Raw genomic sequence first — 21,860 nt, 5'->3', positions numbered from 1 at the left:
ATTTGACTTTTAATGCTAAGCTAAACAGGTGCTAGCAGCAGTAGATGTAGCATTCCAACATTGGGTTGGGGCTAAATTTGAAAATGACAAATCTGTTGAGTAGAAAGAAGTGAAAGTATGAGACGTGTCGCTGATCCTCGTCTCTGCTGCTACATCGCACACCTGTACCTCTGATGGCACCAGTTGCATTGTGGGTAATGCAACAGCCAGATTTTCATGGGGAAGAAGAAAGTTTGGATTATAAAAGATTATATCTTTGGTTCTGTTGCATTGTTTTTGATTCACTTAGTTTAATAAAGTCCCACCTTTAGTTTGTCTCTGGGAGCAAAGTTAAAGATTTTCCCCCCATATTAAAACTAGACGACACAGTAAACAAAAGATTTGTTTTAAAAACTGTTTATTCAGGCCAATCACATGAAGATACATCACAAAGTCAGTAGTAGAGGAACAACTTCCTCCTGAAACGCAAATTAAAAGTGTTTGTTTAAAACGGCTCCCTGATTTAAAAAAAAAAAAAAAAAAGACACTTAGATGTTTTAAAAGAATCAGGACCAACACAATCAGCTGATCATGTTCACTCCTCACACATCCTATCAAATCTGTTTCACACCCGACAAATCGTACAAATAGTTCAGATCAGTGCATTCAGGCTCTACACAGAATCTATTGCTAAATACGGTTTGATTGCAAAGCAACAGAAAACATGTGCAGCACAAATTTACTTGGATTTTAAGCTTTGCACTTGGACGAGTTGCTCCAGCGCAGGATGTGCTTATTTAGACTTGGCGAAGCCGACCCGGTTGTTGTCCCGATCGAAGACGGTGTAGTACTGGCCGATGAAGACGTCTCCCAGAATCCACAGGGGCCCGGCGGGGGCGGGGATGTCCAGACCCATGAAGCCGCTCAGACACATGGTCTTTCCAGCCTGACTCACCTGGACGACATGAAGGAGAACACACAGTGACACAGTCAGAAAGAGAAACTCAACGCAACAACACAATCAGCTGGATGGATCTGTGTGTGATCGCTGCTCAGACAACAAACAGCCTCCTGCCTCTGCCGGGACACACAGAGCTGCACTTGTTTGGTTTGTTATGACGCAACGCTCAGTGACAGAGTTGTATTGTTGGTGTGGGAGCTGCCTCTCTGTCGCCTCCTGCTGGAGGATAAACAACATGTCAGGTGCTCAGTCTCACCTTGAGGATGTACTGCTCTCCGGTCAGAGAGTAAGACTGTCCGCCAACTTTGAAGGTGATGACAGGCAGCGTCGGGACTTTGTCACAGCTCACCATGTACTGAAACACAACCACAACACAACTCTTAATACACACAGTTCATTTGTTTAATTGTTAATTTAACTACAATCGACATGATGATAAAAGCACGATGTTGATCTGATTCCACGTTAGCAGTGACACAGTGTCGTAGTTGTGTTCTGCGTCAGGTGAGTCTCTCACCTCTCCCTGGATGAGTGGAGTGGCTCCGATGGCTTTCTGCAGGGACCTGACCTCTGCTGAGGGTCCGGTGATCAGAGACGTCCCGGTGTCCACGATGGCTTCACAGCCGCTCCCACACAGACTCAGCTGGGTTCCCACTGACATCCTGACACACACAGTCAAGCACATAATGAAGCAACTACTATTTATTTTTTAAATCAAACAGTGATTTAAAAATGCTAAAACAGTACAGAGTTTACTGATGCTCACCCGTCCATGTGGATCTGCCAGTACGCCTGGCGGGTGATGTTGACGTAGTTGAAGTCTCCGCTGTAGTATTTGGGGTCAGTTCCTCCGAGCAGCAGCTCACCGCCGGGCTCGGTGTCGGGGTTCCTGACATGATCAAAACATTTAAGGAGTTAACGCACCACTGAAGCAGAGAACTGTTTCCTGTTTAAACATTAAGTTATGTCATCATTTATTTGGAGTTGTGTTTCCATCTGATGGGCGTTTAGCTCACCGGAGTCACTGTGACTGTCTGACTGCTTAAATGATCTGCCGAGTTACATAATGTTTCTCTGTCACTCAACAATCTTTACCCACTGTCAGTATAAAAATAAATATGAGTGCGGCTTTAAATCTAGTCCAATACATTTATGACGGTTCTCCAAATAAACATCTGTGTTCAGTCAATAACTCATTAAATCAGAAACTCCCTCATACAGTCAAACAAAGTCATCTAACATAAACAAGAATATTCAAAAACACTAAATTCAGACACAGACAAGAAACGCTGTCATATGTTCTCTTGTGAGAATAAGCTACCTGCAGCTGTTTGTCCTGCTGTTATCTCCTGCAGAGACACTGTTGCTATGAACCAACAACACCTGCTCGTGTTCGCAGGATGACGGTTTTTCAACATGATGGCAGACCGGCCAACATGCCTGTTTAAGAGTGTAAAGCAGCTTTAAAACTCAATATTTTGTCTTTGCCTTTTCCACAACTCATCAAAATTCTCAGATAAATCATAGACACCATCACAGGTGTTGCGACACATGACTGACAGTTCTCCAAAAACACCTGTTTGGAACATTGCACAGGTAAACAGGTCCATTGGTAAAAGAGGGACCTGAAAGCAGCAAACACTACGAAAAACAAAAGGAAGGGAAGTTGGTGGTGGCGGCTCGGTTCCCTTCACTCGTAACAAAGAGACGCTGAGAACAATCGAATTTTAACATCACCAAACTAAAAGGTCACAATTTTTGGTGTGGTGGAAAAAAAGTAGAAAACAGCTGATAAAACCACACAAGGTTCAGTTTGAGTTAAAGGAAGTCCCAGACCACATCTTACCAACTGATCCAGTATAATACTCAAACATTTGTCTCCACAAGGTTTCATCTTAACCACTAAACTGTGTTCAGCGTTGTCTTACTTTTAGACTCATCGACTCGTCTGAGATTGAACGTCTGTTTAAACGTCAGATGCAGAAGCAACATTAGCTTCTTGTGCAACAGATGAATCCAAGTCCAATACTGGTTCCATCAACAAATACATCCGCTTCTTTAGCTGCTACCTGCTCTTCTTTCTTCACCAACTAGTCTCTCTCTCTTTGCCCGTCTGTGGTTTGGTGCTGATTCAGTCGTGTACAGTGGGTTTGTTAGTACTCTGTTGTCCCACCTGTTCAGGTAGAAGGAGAAGACGTTCTTCTCCACCTTCTTCTGGCTCATGATGTTGTCAAAGACGGGAGCCACACCGTCCACAGAGATGCGTGGGTAGGCCATGCCGAGGATGCCGTCAAACTTGGCAGCGATGAAGGTCACACCGGGCTGCTTGATGGCTTCTCCGAAAAGCTGTTTCTCCACCGCGATGTCTCCAATCTATGAGAGAAAGATTCAAAAACACCCACAAGTTAGTGACTCTACTGAAACACAAACAGTTTATCTTGATGCAAACGTGTGAGATGATCTTACTGTGCATGTGTCCTGACTGAGGTAGCCCGACAGACTGCCAGATCCATACTGGATTGCAAAGGCGGTGCCGTTCTTCACGTATGTGCTGGACTTGGCAGAATTATATTTGTGGTGAAGCACTGACAAAGGAACAAAAAGGGAGACAAGATGTTATATTTAAGGTTGGAGTAGAGATGTTATTGTCTCTGTGATAACTACAGTCGGACTTACAGCAGGCGATGTCTAAGAGGGAGCAGTGAACGGAGGGCACCCACAGGTTGGAGGAGCCCGTATCAAACACCACAGTGAAGAGCTGAGGAGGAGTCCCCAGGCCGATCTCACCGTAATACTGCGCCTGGTCGACAGAAGACAGGAACATAATTATCAGTAAAAACAAACTGTCAGTGTCTTGAAAACCTGAGGAGATTTCCTGGTTGCTCCAGGACTCTGATCTTTAAAAACCCACCAGTACATAATCCTGGAGCTGATCTCATGTTTTCAGGAGAAGAGATTACAATAATCCTTTAAGGTAGAGAAGCGGAGCCGGTCTAATGGTTAAAACAACAACAACATTTTGTTCTCAGTGCTGAGGACGCTGCACAGCTGTCAGTTATTAGGACGCAGGTCAAATAGTTACTGAGTCACGTCTATAAATCACTCGTTAAAGTTTCAAAATGACAGCATGACACTATAAATGATTTCTCCACACAGGCCGGAGCCGAAGCCAACTTCTCCTCCGCGTGACTGAAAACCACTCGGGTGAAAACCTTCATGTCAGAGTTTTGTCGAGTCATCCAGACCTCAGAGCACTTCCCTTTCTCAGCCAGATTAGAAAGCTGTTTTTCCCCTTTTTGATTGAATCTGTGATGGGTTGCTGCTTTGAGTTGGTTTTGCACAAATTACAGAATTATCTGTTCAGATAGTTTTGGTTTTATTTGTGCAGAGTTTGAAGCTTCTGTCTGTAGGATTTCTGCAACATTTCTTGTTTCAGTGAGTCCGACAACATTATGTTTTTTGAATATTTCTAAATAAAAACTAAAACACTGAAATCAGCAAAGCACAGATCTTAATGAACAGACAGTCATGCTGCAGTTCTCACTGGTATACATGACGAACATGTCATCTGCACATTGTGTCGTCTGCATGTTCACACAGTTACAAGTAACATTTAAATCAATTTTACAAAAGGAAAGTGATGAAATTCAACCAGTTACTCAGTGTTTTATGTTAGGCAGAACAGCTTGTGGAGTTATTGAGAACAGTTCTGTATTATTTTACTTCATGATGATGGTTTAAATTACATGTTGAATCTCCATCAGCTTTCCTTGCTTGAAAAATGAAGTTTTACAACAGATTTGATTTCCACCTGTAGCACTTGTGTTTGTGTGTTTGTTGAGTGAGTGAGATGAAATAAATATTAAATCAAGGGTTAAAAAGATTTGGGAACAAATTGAATAGCTTTTATAAAGATTATTTGTCAGTATTTGTAGTGAAGATGGTTCATGAGGTCTGTGGATTATTCAGGGTGATGGTCAGAATTTCTGAGGAAATGCAGCAGATCGTTCTGTGGATAAAACTGATCCAGTTTCTGAAAGCAGTTTGGAGATCCATGCACTGCTGAGCAGCAGGCGAATGAGCCCAAACGCACCTCAAAGCTTTGACAGAAGACCAAAGAAGTCCTGACTGTCACCTGATCTCAACCCCCGTCAACATTTATCAGGGTGTTTGGAAACAGAACGCCTGAGAACAAACGGTGAAGAAGCTTTGTGGAACACGGTCAGATCATGCTGGGACAACAGGAGTCAGGAGGTTTGTGGAGTCCCTGCAGCTCCAGTGCATTCTGACATTAAAGCAAAAGGGAATAAACCAAATACTAGTGAAGCTTTTCTGACATTTATCTTTTAACTCAAACTGTTAAACTCATTATCACTTGTAATGAAAAAAGTTTTATTACAGTCAAAACAACTTAGTGTCCGATTCTCTGACGTGTAAACTCTGTAATGGAGAGACGGTTTCTAAATAACCTCGAACATCTTTTGCAGTTCTGTCCTGCAGACTTGTTACTGACCAACAGATGTTCTGATTCTGATGTGTGATGAGACGATACGTCTCTCTGCATCTATTCACCAGGCTAGTTTCTTTCCCCTGATGCATTTATGTGAAAGCCTGAACCATTAAACTGTTTCTGCACTCTCCTACTTCCTTACAATCCAGAGAGGCTGACTGATGTCATCATAAAAGATAAAGGTGATTGGCTAATAGGTCCAGTAAAACTGAGAGCAAACAAACAAACTCGGTCAGCTGACGAGACTCAAGAGGCTTAAAGATCAGGTGCCGGCACTGAGTCAGCAGTCATGTGGTGAATGTTCCTCTTCGGTCACTCTCACAGGTTATAGCTGATATTAGCCAACACCACAATGAATCAGCCGTTCTAAAAAAAAAGTGCTAGACCTGACAGGCAAGTCTGATTTTCCATTTAGCCTGGAGGATTTACAGAGAAAAGCAGAGGCGGCCACAACACAACAGGACCTTTGTTGTGGCTCTGCCTGAGCTCGGCTTCTGAAGGGTGCATTAGAGAGAGTGAGGAGCCCACAGGTCAGACGTTTGGAGAGTGATGCTTACGTCAAGGTAGTTCTTCAGGGTTTCTGGAGTGGGTGCATTGCTGGAGGGGAAGCCAAAGTTGTACTTAGTGGAGTGTTTGCCAGCCAGGAGCTCCTCTGCGGTCCTCCCCGAGTCCGTCAGCTCACGTCTGATGGAACGGAATTTCTTTAAGGGAATTCTGAAACGGGAAGAAGAGATTTAGGAACCTGGTTCCACCCACATCCAGTTCCTCTTTTAAAAAAGGACTGAATCAAATTATAGTACGAGTGCGAAGGAGATTTAATCTGAAGACTTCATTTGTAAAGCACAAACGCAACTGGTGGCCCAGCAGATAAGATCTGACCCACATATTTTATCTTTATCTGCACGGTGATATCCTTCAGAGTGTTGCAAAACATTATTCTGCATAATACAGCAAGGCCCGAGAGCAGAGCACAACCAATTATACAAGTTTATAAACAAACAGAACATTATAACCAACATAAAGGAAGGATTTATTACAGGATTGTTGTATTAGACGGCATTAGTTTTAGCCTGTTCGACCTGTTGTCTGTCTAACCTGCACAGCTATAAGGCTTCACCTCCGTTTCCCTCTGAAGAAATACAACACGACACCAAGTCATACATTTAACATCAGTGCCTGCAAACGTTCACCGTCTGGTTTCTGTAAAAGCCTTTTGGTGTCTATTGGTAAACATGTGACCAGCGCGGCTCTCTGAATACCAAACGTCCCTCCTGCAACACCCAGCAGCTGATGTAGAAGATAGTCATGCGAGTTACAACTGACTCAGTGGAAGCTCTTTTCTCAACACATGAAGAGTAAATGCAGAGGGCTAAAATTCACAATCCTTCATGAATATCAGCTAATCATGCCTACAAATGCAATGTGTCAGAAAAGTAGTGTAGCATGTTTCAGTGCTTCACAATAAAAGCATTTAGAAACAAAATATCAGACGGGCAGGAAACTAGAAACAAAATGAGATCAGACCAAATAGAAGGTGATTATAAAAAGCAAAAAACATCAGCTGAGAAACATCCAAGAATATATAAAATGTGACTCTGTTGTTAAGTGAGTGACAGCCAACATCAGCACATTCAAGAGTTTTACTAACAGCACCAACTGCTTTCAACAGGTTTGCACACATTTGCTCGTCATTGCTTTGCAGCAGTTGTCACGTTCACTGTTGATTTGTCTGCTTTATCATAAATGTGGCCGTGTTTTGGAAGCAGTGCAGAACCATATCTCATTCATTCAGCCTCGCCGTGTCCCCTAGAGGGGGCCCATCCCCCACTTCAGGAACCACTAGAGGCATCTATTCTGCATGACTGTGACACTGATGTCAGGAGGCCAAGAACATTTTGTCTTCTGATCGACTGACGGAGCTACTGACACATGTGCAACACAGTTCAATAAACTTAGGGAAGTTTTCTGCAAGTGCAACAGACACAAAAGCTTTTCTTAAACCTTTCACATGATACAGGAGTGGTTTCTCACTTGACATTTTACCAGGTAACTGCTTCAGTTAGAACATGCTGTACCACGCTTTTTTTCCCTTTTCACCAAGTACAGTTGAAGGTGTGAACGAGCCTCACCCTCTGTGTTCCTCCACTATAAAAACACATCACTGTTTGGACTCAGTACTGAGAGTCACACTGACTGAATACTATGTCCTTTCACTCCACAAATATTGGAACTTTTGAGCCACTTCTTTTATCTGACAGAGTTACTTATTACCTCTCAGATTAAGATTTTAAATTTAAAAATGTGGATAAATTCATGACATAACACTGTATGAAATTATCTTAAATTATCCTAAATTAAAATAGTTTACATTCACAATGATTAGGCAGGAGGCTATTCTACTGCCATGACTTCATCAATGAATACTTCCTCCCAGCAGCTCTTGGATTAATTATGTCATCTTCTTCTTCTTCTTCTTCTCTTTTCTATCATGACTGAAATGTTCAGTTCTAGCGCGGTTTTTATATTTAATAATAAAATAAACCACTGAGGTTGCACTTTGTAGTTTTGATGAAGAGTTTTAATCAGAAGAGAAGGATATTCATTTTCATGACTTAAAAAACAAACTGACCTTAAAAAGGACACAGTTTTATACTGTTTCACTTTGTTTATATGTGGCGGACCCTGCCACCTGTCTAGTGTCAAACAGTGTTCTGGGAGCTTATTTTCCTCGAAGAACATCTTATTTATTTACTTCTGGAAAAAATAAATATTTCAGATTTTGTATTACTACCTCATTAATAAACTGTTTGAATTTCTTCTCCAAAACGACACAGTGCTCCTCAAAGTATAGAATGACAAAAAAACACAGATTTTCCACATCAATAACTGTATTTTTTATTGTATTTTATCTATTTAATTATCTGACATGTCTGCAAAGTTTTGCTGTTTTACTGTAACTGAATTGATTACATTTTTATCATATTATCTGGCATAAAACAATAATTACTTTTACTTTTTAGATCCACTTTGTGTGACCGCTTTGACATTGTCACCATTTCTCCTTGTTATTGTTTGTCATTGTAAGTAAGGGTCACCGATCAATGATCTCTTCTGTATTAATACAGTTTAACTTAAGATTTTACATTCATAACGATCCAATAAAACACAACAAAGGGGGCCTACTTTTAGTTTTAACTTTGATAATTACAGATATTGTGTTGCAAATACTTCCATAACTTTACTTTTAATGTTTTAATGATACATTTTAATGTATTTTAATCGTGTAGAATGGCTAGTTTCACTTCAAATAGTACAATGCTTCTTCCCCAAAGAGATTAATACATCTTCTCCCTTTATGACTCAATTCTTTGCAGCTTGATTGGCCTATTTCAAATCATTTAATTCAAACTAAACCACCTCTTTATAATGTGAAGCTCTACAATCAGTGTGGAAGTGTTGAGACCACAGTGGCCATGAATATAAATCATACTGAAGGTCACAAGATGAACTCCTCGCTGGAACAAACAGTGACAAAGAAACAGAGCAGCTGTTGAGAGATAAACTAGCTAATGTTTGCTAATGTTAGCGTTAGCTGTCTGCGCATGTAGCCGTTAGCTAACTGACAGCCTCCGCTTCAACACACAGCAGATATTTCAGGTTTTAAATGAGCAGTCGGACCGTTTGTGTCGTAAAGCGTTGAGTAACAGAAGGAACATTGTGTAAGTCGCATGTAAGCCCTCATTAGTTCACATTACTCTGCGGTCATGTCGGTTATAAACAACAAATTCCAGCCGGTTAACGTTCATTTCTTACCGAACCAGCGCGTCGGTGGTCAGAACCAGCGCCGCGAACACGAACAGGACCAGGCTCCTCATCGTAACAGTCCGAGAGTCACAGAATCATGGACACAAAGATGACTGAGCACTTCGACTTGTTGTCGTTAAATCACCGACTTTTATCAGCTGACTGGAGGAGTGGACTCACCGTCACGTGAGGCTGAGCCGTTGGGACTGACGTCACTTCCGGCGGTCCAGAACGGCAGGTGCACGCGTCGGCCACCGTACTGACCCCTGCACTCAAAAAGTCTCAGTCATCCTGCAGGAAAGTGTCCTCTGTGATTGATTATGTATTAATATTAAAGACAAGGGGTGTTTATTTGTATTGCACAGTTCAGACACAACTCAAAGTGCTTTACTGGGGCATTAAATTACATTAAAATACAATTAAAATTGCATTTAAAATACACTAAAAACAAGTAAAGAGACATCAAGAAACAAAACATTAAAACGAGTGAAGAAATAGGAAAATAAGCAACAATAGAATAGATTTTAAAATGACAAGACACAGTGCAAAGCCTTAAAAATCCCTCAAATGACACAGCAACGCCTCACACGCTGGAAAAATGAAATGTTTTTACATATTAACTGACTTTTATCCAATTACCCAAATACTATCGATTAAATGTTGGGCAGTTTAATTTATGACAAAACATATTTTATTTGCTTTTCATGTGTTTCATGTGTAAAAAATCTTCTTTTGTTCAATTTTGTTGCACACTGTATTTTCACTGATGTTTTTGAAATGTTGTTAATTGTATGTTTCTCTTTCTTTGTATTTGGATGTTTGAATGTTGTCTTATTGAATGTTTTAAATGTTATTTTTATTTTTTTATCCAATGTTTTTTCGGATGTCCCTCTGTAAAGTGTCCGTGAGTGTCCTGAAAGGCGCTTTGTAAATAACATTTATTATTATTATTATTATTAAAAAAATCTTCTTTCTGTTGTTTTCTTTTAAATGTTTTTGTTTTACTAATCCAGTTTTTAGTGTCAGTGAGACAGGAAGACAGAACATGTAGGGGAACAAGGTTCATGTTCATGTGGAGAAGAAAAGTGGGATAAAAAGGAAAAACCTCGTATTTGTACTCATGTACAGTACTTGAGTAAATGTACTCAGTTACATTCAGGCACTCATGCTTTCACAAATATATATTTTGCATTTTATTCACATTTGTTCTGCCCAGCACGCCGGGAAATATTTACTTGAGATGTTAATTATTTAAAGGCTGCTGGCGTGTCAGTGGGCACGTCGTCGTCTCTCCATAAATAAACTCCATGTTGGTGTTTTTGCTGTAATGACGAGGACTGAACAGCGAGTGGCTGCCTCATCCCACAAATCATAGGCCGACATCAGGAGTCTCCTTCAGTGTTCAACCAAACCTTTCACTCTCAGGGGGAAACTCTGAGCTATTAAAAGATAATTACAGAAAGGCTCTTTCTTCATTTCCGACACATTTACATACTGACAGGGAGCTATACGGATAATTGGATATTTAACAGCATATTTAAAGTCAGAGAGCAAGACTGATTGAAGAAATAACACAATAAAGCCCAAATATGATAAGAATTGACAATTATCCTTCAGTAAAATGTGTCATTTGCATAATAAACTGACTTGCGTGATTAAATCTGCAGGAAGAATAATCACACAGGAGCAGCTGCAGCACGACTGAACTGAAGGATGTGAAACCTGTTAACATGCTGCTTCAAACTTACAGTTACAATCTGTGTTTGTCGTTAGCAGGTTCAAATAACAGCAAATCCTCCTTTCTGCTTCTAGATAATTAATAATAATGATACGTAATGGGAGCTTTACATTAATGAGGGCACAGAAAAAGGACACAAACACAAATAATAATCAGGAAACTGTCACAGAAGTGTATTCCTGCTGTTAACAGGCTACTTTCACTACTCAGTGTGACTAAAGCATATTAAAAATATGAAAGTGTCACCGATGACTCTGTCAGGATTTGCAGTGCGCTTCACGTGGTGGTTCTGATTTCGTGACAGCGGCGCCACATGTTTCAGTCGCCTGCTGTTGCGAAAATAAACGCGTGGTTCAGAAACGGCTGAGTCATGTTCAGGAGCACGAGATGAATCTGTTAATTCTGCAACTTAATGCTTGAAAAATGACTTCAGACAGAATCCAGTAATGCTTTTTATAGTCGAGCTGCATCAGTCAGAGATAATAAGAGACGTTTTAGAGGATCAATAACAGCTGTGAATGTAAAAATGAATAGTTATTGTTCTCTGGTGTTTAATTGTCAGTCATGTTGGTCGATCTCGGTCGTCATGACATTCATGGTCCCCAGAGGATGAAGTCAGATGGGGGTACAAATACGGCACTGTGTAAAAACTCCACCAATTATATTCTCTTAACTTTATGGGAGAGAAAGAAATATCCAGAATTAAAGTAAAGTTGGTTCAAATATGCTGTCGATTATTGTCTATAAGAGGCCGACAAAGTCATAAAGACACAAAGAGGAAGGATGAAATGAACTTGATCATCGTTACAAAGCTGTAAAAAAAAAAAGCTGTGTCATACATTTAAAGGCCGACTGGCGTTCGTCAGCAACAAAACAGTTCAATCGGCATTTTGATGTGAATCTTTAACGCAGCATGAGACAAAAAAAAACTAATCACGTGCCCAAAAACTGCAGAGCGCTTCATGTGCTGATGGGAAAGTTCTTTAAAACCACAAGAACATTTTTCAAACAAAGACAAACTGCAACACCAAAGAGGAACCCGGGTCACAAGCTGAAGACACCAACAGAGAAGTGACTCAGATTTACAGATAAAGGAGGTGAACACGTTCATCTTTGTCTCATGATGATATCTCCTGATCTGATACCACAAAAAGAACAACTAACAGGAGACAGAGTGAGTTTATTGCTTCATTTAGTCTGTGATGGAGACGTGACGGCAGACGGGACTGTGTCACAGGTCAGCCTTCATTTTCCTGCCCGGTGCAGAGAAAGTGCAGATCGGAGGGAAACAATCTGAACGCTGATGGTGTCATTATTCTGTCGCCATTACATCGTGCACACAACATTTACTGTATTGATGATACACCAAAGCAAAAAACACGCCTATTTCCAGTTTGAGTAACAAAACGTTCACCTGACAGTTTGATCGAGTGTTTGAGTTTTGTCGCTCTTGACGTTGAAGCAGAGAGTGGAAGATAAAACATATAATTACGATGAATTCTTGCAGGCCGACACTGGTCTGATTACAGTTTATCACTTGTCACTTTCGGTCTGGGATGGATTTTTGAGGTCTTAATCCTACAGAATATACGTGTGTCTGAGGCAGCGGTGTGTTTCCAGCTGTGAGACAGCAGATTGTGTTCATCTCTCTCCTGTTTCAACATGACAGCCTCTCCTTTGAAACAACCCGTTCATCCCCAGGTTGTCAGAAACACATTCTTTAGTTCAGACTGCAGCAAAATCAGATTTGACAGACTGTCTGCTATGATTTGGGGTTTTGTGTCCAGACATCAGCCTTTCTGGAAACAATCTGGGTACGCAAAAAAAAACTGATTTGAGGCGGCAGTCTGAATGAGGCGGGTCTTTATTATCTGTGTGCGACCTGCTCCATCAGAAAGACTTCCTGCCAGACAGACCAGCTAAAACATGGTTAAGGTAAAACTCTCGCCAAAATGCAACCGAGGCTTTATTTGTGAATGTATATGAGTCAAACCTTCGTGTAAAAGCATAATTACGATGAAAGAGGCACTTTTAAGATTTACCGTATTTTCGTTTTCAGGTCAAACTAATTTTCAATGGGAGTGCTACGGGCACTTTTACGATAGCATCAAAATCTCTCTGTTTAAAACAGTAAGAAGTCTCGACACAACATGAAACTTTGCTGGTAGTATCACCAGGGTCTCTACACATGAACACGAGCATTGAGAACATTGTTTGTGTACACAGAGTTTACTAAAAAGAAGGTTTTTGAACAACTCACGTTAGCAGTAGCTTGTTCCGCTCGCCGCCGTCCTGCCAGTGGAGAAGTGTCGATCTCAGAATGTGAGGGTTAAGGTGGAACTACTGTCTTCCAGCAACAACTATCCACGAGATCTCACGTGACTTTTCCAGCTTTTGATTTTAGTATTGTTTCTTATATGAGGCTCCTTTTTCAACTTCAAGGTCAATATTGTTTTTCGCTAACAACAAAACAACAAATTATCCTGCATTTATATGGAACTAAGCTTTAGGAGCGTTCCACCTTAACTGTCCTCCAGGTTACGTCACATTCTGAGATCGACACTTCTCCACTGGCAGGACGGCGGCGAGCGGAACAAGCTACTGCTAACGTGAGTTGTTCAAAAACCTTCTTTTTTGTAAACTCTGTGTACACAAACAATGTTCTCAATGCTCGTGTTCATGTGTAGAGACCCTGGTGATACTACCAGCAAAGTTTCATGTTGTGTCGAGACTTCTTACTGTTTTAAAAATAGAGATTTTGATGCTAACATAGTTTTTCCCCCTAGCACTTTCACTTTAACTTTATGAAAGGTCGCAGCTTGGTCAGCTTTAGGAAAATGTGGATGACTTTTGTTTTCACGTGGGACACAAACCTCAGAGTCCTGTGTGCGACCTCCTCCCTACACGTCCTTCTGATACAACATGAGGTTTATATCGGAGCGACTGGACGTATGAACAGCTGCTCTGAGCCTCTTATTTTACCAACACGGGTTTACAGTGGAACTAGTTGAAGCCGGTTTGTCTCATAAAGATATTAAAGGGCACCATGTTCCGTGTATGAGACACCACGGATGAGACAAAACATTTGTATGTGGTAACCTTGAAACGAGGGCCGACTGTGCTGGTGTGTAAGAACTTACCTGCAAAAAGGTTCAGTATGATTAAAACGAGCCGCTTTGAACCTGGAAAAGGAACTAGGAGAGACAATCTCTCTTTAAAGACATTCATGGTGTTACAGTCGCTCGTACACACAGTCATGTGAGCTGTGGTGTGTAGAATGAAACAAGAGACCTGGAGAGAGAATTTCAAATCCTGTTAACAACGCAGCAGATCAGGGATTAAGACAACCATGAACACAGAACACCTCCGCTCTGGCATCTCCCGTCACCGCTCTGTCAGCTCAGTCGCCAGAATAAAATACTGGCGGTTAACGTTTCTGCGAACCACATTTGTACAGGTCATACATGTGGCGACAAATCCACGACTTTTAGGCGAAAACACGCCCATTTTCTCACCCTAACAAGAGGGTTTTGTGTCTAAACTTACCCAGCTAACCTGATCAACGTCTGTGGTTTTGCAGAAACATTCACTGCCAACATTATTCAGGTGATTGGGGAACAACTGGCTGTGAAGAGTAAAAGTTGGCAAAGTAAAACAAAACTACAGATCATATAAAACTGTTTTCTCTTGTCACATCACTGTGCATGTGCTCTGTGCAGGTTAAGGCACATAAAACACTTTGTTAAAGGGATATTCTAGTGTAAATTTAATCCATGTTTAATTCGTGAAACTGTGTTAGACTCCCTCTCGAGAGATCAAGTTAGCAGACCGCTAATTTACGGAGTTTTATCAACCTCAGAAACGACCGCACGACAACAATACACTGCAGTAAATGGATCCAAATGTAAACCGCCACCAAAAAGCCACAAATAATGCTCAGAACAGCACCAAACTTCAGCAACAGTACAAATAGGGTCTCAGCACATAGTCCGGGGCATCTAACCTCCACTAGCTTAGCTGGATTTCTATTGTGAAGCTAAAAACAGACTTCAACTCTCCTCCATCAGCTTCCGGGTCGGGGAAGTCCCGACGCGACGATTACCGAGTGCGGTTAGAAATGCTCAATTCCGTTCTTTTCCCTGTCCGCTCTCGATAATAACTGTTATAAACTGGCAGGTAAGACACATATGAACTTTGATTGCTTTTCCATGGAGTCATAATCATACATTTTCATCCATGAGCCGCGGAACTCTACTGCACTCGGTAATCGACTCGTCGGGACTTCCCGTCAACAGGAAGCTGCTGCAGAAGAGTGGTAAATTTAGTCAGCTTTTCAGTAGAAATCCAGCTAAGCTAGCGGAGGTTAGATGCCCCGGACTATGTGCTGAGACCCTATTTGTACTGTTGCTGAAGTTTGGTGCTGTTCTGAGCATTATTTCTGGCTTTTTGGTGGCGGTTTATATTTGGATCCATTTACTGCAGTGTATTGTTGTCGTGCAGTCGTTTCTGAGGTTGATAAAACTCCGTAAATTAGCGGTCTGCTAACTTGATCTCTCGAGAGGGAGTCTAACACAGTTTCACGGTGTGTTAGACCATGGATTAAACTTACACCGGAATATCCCTTTAAGGTTTGGAAAACATCATGTTTTGGCGTAATTCTAAAAACTGGAAATAGTCCTGATGTCTCCATTAAAACATTCAGTGTTTTGACTCTCACAAACGCTGACATGCAGACTCGAGCTCGGCTCCAACTCCATCACCTCCTTCTCTTGATACTGCAGTCAGGTAATGAACATGTGCTGTGAACGTGGTATGAACCATTTTATATGCACAAATTTGGACTTACATGTGGTTTGCAGACACTAACTGCCAACATTTTATAGCAGCAGTTGTGCTGTTCTGTAATAAAGACACACAAATGCCTCCAAAAAAGTACTTAGTCACGTTGCACACCTGGTCAGTCGCTGTGAGGAACTGAGCCGTGAATATCAAACTGTCAGATACAAAAACTGCTGGACACAGACGACTGATTCTTTCATTGGGAAGGGGCGGAGGGAGGAGATTCAGACGCTGGTCGATGATCCAGCAGGCACTTTGTTTGGAGCGTTGCTTCATTAATGGGACAAAAAATCCCTGCAGCCAGTTTCCAAAATCTGTTGGAGAGCCTGAAGAGAGTGGGAGCAGATGATTAACACACTGTTTGAACTGTAACAGACGGGATCTTTGTAAAATGCCAAACATGTTGCATCGTCAGCATCAGTAAAGATATTTGTTACAATCACTGAAATTCCATATTACTTGTGTTCCTTTCTTTTTCTCTTTTCTCTCCTTTAACAAAGCACAGTACAATAATTGCACCAATCTGTGTGAGTGCTGTGAAACCTCCTCTTTAGATAAACGATGCAGGATGAGCAGCAGCACTGGAAGCTTCTCTTAAAACGCTCCTTTGTAGCTCGACTGTTGGACGCACACACGGCCGGTCAGCTCTGCAGCCGCTCCTCCTGGTGATCCGCCCGGCAGCAGGTGCCGAAGCATCTCATGTGAAATGAACTGAAACGATAACAGATGATCCGACGTGTGTGGAGCCGCTGACCGGGCTTCATGCACAAACATGAGAGCGAAAAGATCATTCATGTTCTGAAATTGGATGGTAGCCTCTTCTTGTATTGATCTTTTTTTTTACAGAGAACACAACAAAGCGCAGACTTTGTGTGACTTCTGCCTGTTTAGACGGCTATAAAAAGACCACCTGCGCCAGATTTAGTTCAGAGAGAGATGCTGTCACTCGAGCACTCGGGCTTAAAATTGCCAAAAGCTTTGTAGTTTAATTCTGTTAACTTGTCAAATCTGATGAATCATTAATGGAGCGCTCACAACTTCCTCCGTGATGCCCTGAATCTCAGCACAACACATGATGGACGCTCTGCTTTGTCTCACATAGTTCCTATTTTAAGAAGTTCTCGTTAGGCTGTCTAACACTTCATCAATCACTCAATTCAACTTTATTAATACATAAGAGATAATTGAGGGGCGACCCTAATTTACAACGACAAACAACAACAAGGATGTAAAAAGCTGTAATGATTGTTTAATGTTGGATAATTTGATAGAATGTAAAAAAACATTCAGGCTAAACTTTGCAGATCTGTCAGATAATCTAATCTCGGCGTCGTTCTGGAGAAGAAATTCAAACTCAGAATTTTAATATTTACAATTTTATTGAGGTAATAAAACTAACTCAGACATTTATTTTTTCCCTCAAGTGAATAAACAAGCTGTTCTCAGAGGAAGATCAGGTCCCAGAACACTACCTGAAGCTAGACAAGTGGCAGGGTCCGCCACATGTAAACAAAGTAAGAAAGTATAAATTGTGTTGCTCTTTAAGGTCAGTCTGTTTATTCTGTTAATTCAGTCGTGACAACAAAGAGAGTTTGTTTTGCTGCTGTCATGGCTGATGACAGAATAACTAAACCGGCTGCTTCCTGCTGTTTTCATGATATAAAACAACTCTGATGTGACACGTTCATTAACCCCTTTTAGATGGAAAATGCGCCACATTTGCAGCCAGGTAAAGGCTGCAATCTGCAGTCTTGTCCGTGTGAAAGGGAGGTGTAATATTCCTTCTTTTAAAAAAAGCCGCCACTGGGGTCGGCGTAAACATGTGACGTGACGTGAAGCACGAAGTTGGGCATGAACAGTGACATACAACACATGTGTCGTAAGAATATTTAGCCCTGTGATACCAGTGTCAGCAGCTCAAGGCCGGCGGGATGCAACATAATCATGAATGGCCGTTGCCTTGTCATGGGTGCTTCCCCCTGCTGTGGTATTAAATGTGGCGACGCTTGAAAGATTTACTTAATTATAGACTTGTGGCCCATATTCTCGCCTCCTCAGTCAAACACATGCGAATGTTAAACTCCGCTATTAAAGGAAGCCAAGTACTAACGGCTGCGGCCGGCTGCAATACTAAAGTCTGCGGCTGGAGGCGGGGCTTGACCGCCCATGACACGCACGTCACACGACCGGCTGGACTGCCAAGCCCCGCCCATGACACACACACGCAAATCGGGTGTCCCACAAAAAATACGTCACCAACTGACATGGGAAAGGGCGGCATTTGGTGTGTGACGTCACCTACGCGACTTGTAGTCTTTCTGGTTACGGATTCTTCTAAATTTTATTTTACAGTAGTTTTACAACAACTGCTGATTTCTCGGTGTGAAACATGATGTTTTAAACAGTTAGAGGTCATATTTTTTCTCATGGCACAATTCAATCGGATCATGAAATAAAACTTTGACTCCCGTTCACTTACATGGAGCCTTTTTCCGAGTTAAGGTCCCATAGTGACCGTTACTTCCTGCCTCCGCTTAGGCTAAAATGCTAACGCTACTGTCGCGTAGGATATCTCTCTCTCTTCACTCACCGACATCACTTTCCAACAGAATTTGTCCTTTCTCCAGTTTCGCTGGAGTGGACTAACTTTGGGGGTGATTCCGTGAGGGCAGGGCTTGACCTCCCGCCGCAGACATTGGTATTGCAGCCGGCCGCAGCCGTTACCCACTCAAGGAAGCGTGCGGTGGAGCACTTTGCCCCCTCGTTCAAATTTGTCTTCAAAATAAGAGCTTTACATTGCACCCCATTGGAGTTCAGAACTGGGTTCTTAGCGGGGGGCTTTTAATTTGAAAGCAGTGACCGTTAGTAGCTTACCACTACAACGAGTGGACAATGAAGACATCTACAGAGACCGAGGAGACGCTAGCATCTCCTGGATCTCAGCGGCTGTCCAGTTACTCATCTTGACGTCCGCAGATGAAATGATGGACTGACTGCTGTGATCAGCTGTTTCCTGGTTTTAAAACTCCTCGGCTGTGGGTTGCACAACAGAGCAGGTCATTGACACCTCCGCCCACCTCACGCAATTGCCAGCACATCGGATTTAATGGAGCAGTGGAGGTGGCGAAAAGTGTTCCCTCCTGGCCGTCAAATTAGCGGAACAAAACAGAACCTTCTGTCTAAGAGGCCGTCCACACAAAAATGCTCTTTTGTTGGAAACGCACATGTATTGCATCGTTTTGGCCGTTTTGTTTTATTTGCCGACTCACTACTGCTGTAACAAAATAATTTCCCAGTCTGGGATCATTAAAGTAATTCTATCTATCTATCTATCTATCTATCTATCATCCACATGGATCCTGAAACGCAGCACCTGAAAACGCACTTTTTTGAAAACGGGTCTCAGGTTGGAAAAATCCAAAAACGCTGCCCTCGCATTTTCGTGTGGACGGCGAATACGCATACTTTCCGAGACGATGACGCCATCGCCCCGCCCCTCGACCTCTAGCCTCCGACCTCTGAACCCCGCGACGTCTTATAACAACAACAACAACAACAATGGCGGACTACATGCTCGTGTTCGTGTTTCTTGCATCTTACTCTCCTTGTAGTTGAGTGTGATTCGCAGCAGCAGTTCGACCTCATTATCAGTCCACACAAACGATTCTGGTTTCCTTGCACTCACCATTTTCTTCTTCTTGTTGTGTTCGGTTTCTCCGTCTACTGTCTGTTTATTTACAGCAAGCTTAATGCGCATGCTCTGTCTCTTCTTCGCCGTTTTTTGTGAATTTCAAGCGCCACCTAGAGGCCTGGAATATGAACTACAGCGTTTTTGGTCGTTCTCAGTGGATCCATGTGGACGCAAATATTCTTGAAACGATTCAGAGAAAGACAGAGGAAAAAAAGAGCGTTTTCGTACGTGTGGACGGCCCTAAATCAGCGGAACTAGCTGCTAAAAGGACGGCCAGATTGGCAGCTTGCCGAGTGTTAAAGAGTACATCAAGAAGCCACGCAGATCACTTTACGAAGGAGTTTGAACTCGTCTCTTGGGTTCATCATGCTGAAGTGTATCTTTCACATCTTCACAGGCAGGTTTCTGATTAAAAACACACAGCGGGCTCCTGCAGGCCGGTTTCATTGCGAGTAACAAGTAAGTAAATGAAGTTCTCAGCTGCGAATGATCCCTGAATAGAAGCGCTCGTGCAAAGACGCTGATTCTGAAGGAGCTCTCTTACATGCGCTGAGATGTTTGAGGGATATTTGATGACAGGAAATGATCCGTGTGATGTCGCCCTTCGCGTTAGAGTCGGTGTTGGGGCTACATTCAACAAAACGGCTGAATGAACAGATCGCTCTTTTTCATCGAATCCAGCCGCAGAGAGTTACATACGGTGTCATTTTACTTCAGCTCTCTGCTCATGCTTTCAGTCGTATTCAGTTAAGGTTGTTTATTTGTGCGAGACTGACCCAAAGGCACCACGAGTCCTCGGCTCGAGTACTTACAGAGACGAGAGAGAGCGGAAAATGAGCTGGACACAAAATGACAGAAAGGCCAGAAGAGTGAGAGAGAAGGAGCACTTTCATATATCACACATCCACCCGCGACACCAACCCAATGAATTTAAAAACGAACGTCGACCCAGTTGGACGGCTGATACAGACACCAAATTTTTCTCTTGAGTGTGGGTCAGAATTTAAAACGGTTGTCGCTGGTTCTGCTGCTGATTCGCCTCCTCGTGAGCGTGATTCACCGCACAGCGAGAACAGACAGGTACGAGTCAAAGACGCTCCGAGAGAGAACGAAAGCAAGTGCCAGGAGGAAGATTTCTGACCTTATGTAATGGATCTTTAATTACACGCTGTTTGGCAGGCTAATTACCCCTCAGCCTCGGATCTGTTTCCTCGAATAGAGCTGCGTATATTTGGTGGCAGTTTATATGTATGACTCGTTTCCCCTAACGGCGTTCTTTTTGCTAAAGAGCTAACAAGGACTTGTGGAGAGGTTTAGAGGCAATTTCCCGAGCGAGTCGGCGAGAAAACGCTCTGCGACGAGCACAAACTGCAAATTACCGTTAACAATTATCATCAGCAAAATGTTGTGCTAATTAAAAGTTTCAGTTTTCAGCAACTCTTCGTTCTCAAGCCCCAAATTATCTCGGAGCAAATGAGATATATTTTCAATCTTTCCGTTTCCTTTTCAGAGTTTGGAAAACAGCTCATGTTGTAGCCGTGAGGGAGGAGCGTGACACGGACAGGCTCAGTAATTACAGGCCGATCCCTGAGGTGCCTTATCTGGCAGAGATCCTGGAGACTCTGGTGAATAATCACTCGAAGGCATTTCTTTCCAAACCCTCCATCTGAGGCTTTAGAGCCGGCCGCTGCTGTCACTTTGGTTTAATTGACATTTTATCAGATTTAGATTAAAAAAGGCAAAGTGTGGCTCTCCTCTCTGAGCTGTTTAACACGTGTTAAGTGCACTCTTCTCTCCTCCAGTAGAAGTTCAGAACAAGACTGATTCAGCTTGTATACTCCAGTAAAGTAATAGATTACAGGCTCTGACATGTACTCAGAGTATCAGAGTAAAAAGTCTCCCTCTGAAGGACATTTGTGTCAAAGCTAACTGAAGCTCACGTCATATTAACAGAATTCAAAGACTATTAAAGTTAAAGGTAGAATCAGTAGGATTTGTCCCAGCTGTTCCTGAACGCACCACAAAGACAGTTGATTGTTGAGTCTCATTCCCAGGACGTCAAATAGACACATGTTGGGTTGGTAAAGCGTCCCGAGCAGCAACAAAGAGAGAAAATCAGAAACTCTCTGCAGATACGAGACACTAACACGCCTTTTCTCCACATTCCAGTCTCCTCTCTGTCTGTTTACGCCTTCTTACGGCTTTTACGTCTTTGTCTCGTCTCGCTGCGTCTGCCGTGCGTGATGTGCTCTGATTGGTCCACATCAGTCTGCTGACACCAAATAATTCCCCTCAAATGCATCAAAGGAAGTAACGAGGCTGTTCTGAGCTGTGAGGA

General features: G+C 42.3%; 1 protein-coding gene across 1 annotated transcript; it reads right to left on the bottom strand.

Moving 5' to 3' along the window:
* Window positions 1–380: 380 nt before the first annotated feature.
* Window positions 381–9,437, bottom strand: LOC115580421 (cathepsin D). Its single transcript, XM_030414730.1, has 9 exons — window positions 9,264–9,437; window positions 6,008–6,164; window positions 3,617–3,740; window positions 3,407–3,525; window positions 3,114–3,313; window positions 1,707–1,829; window positions 1,458–1,602; window positions 1,197–1,295; window positions 381–934 (listed from the first exon to the last, which is right to left on the bottom strand). Exons 1-9 carry the CDS (start codon window positions 9,323–9,325, stop codon window positions 773–775), a joined length of 1,191 nt encoding a protein of 396 aa, XP_030270590.1. The 5' UTR covers window positions 9,326–9,437; the 3' UTR covers window positions 381–772.
* Window positions 9,438–21,860: the final 12,423 nt, after the last annotated feature.

The sequence above is a fragment of the Sparus aurata genome, chromosome 4 (assembly GCF_900880675.1).
Source record: "Sparus aurata chromosome 4, fSpaAur1.1, whole genome shotgun sequence".
Taxonomy (NCBI): Eukaryota; Metazoa; Chordata; class Actinopteri; order Spariformes; family Sparidae; genus Sparus; species Sparus aurata.
This window is presented reverse-complemented; position numbering and strand designations above follow the sequence as displayed.

Bases quoted from the DNA above. Each gene is read 5' to 3' on its own strand.
- LOC115580421 (XM_030414730.1), bottom strand. From the start codon at position 9,325: ATGAGGAGCCTGGTCCTGTTCGTGTTCGCGGCGCTGGTTCTGACCACC. The intron at 6,165-9,263 runs GTAAGAAATGAA...TTCCCGTTTCAG, and splicing joins ACCACCGACGCGCTGGTTCG to AATTCCCTTAAAGAAATTCC. The intron at 3,314-3,406 runs GTAAGATCATCT...TTTCTCTCATAG, and splicing joins TCAGTCAGGACACATGCACA to ATTGGAGACATCGCGGTGGA.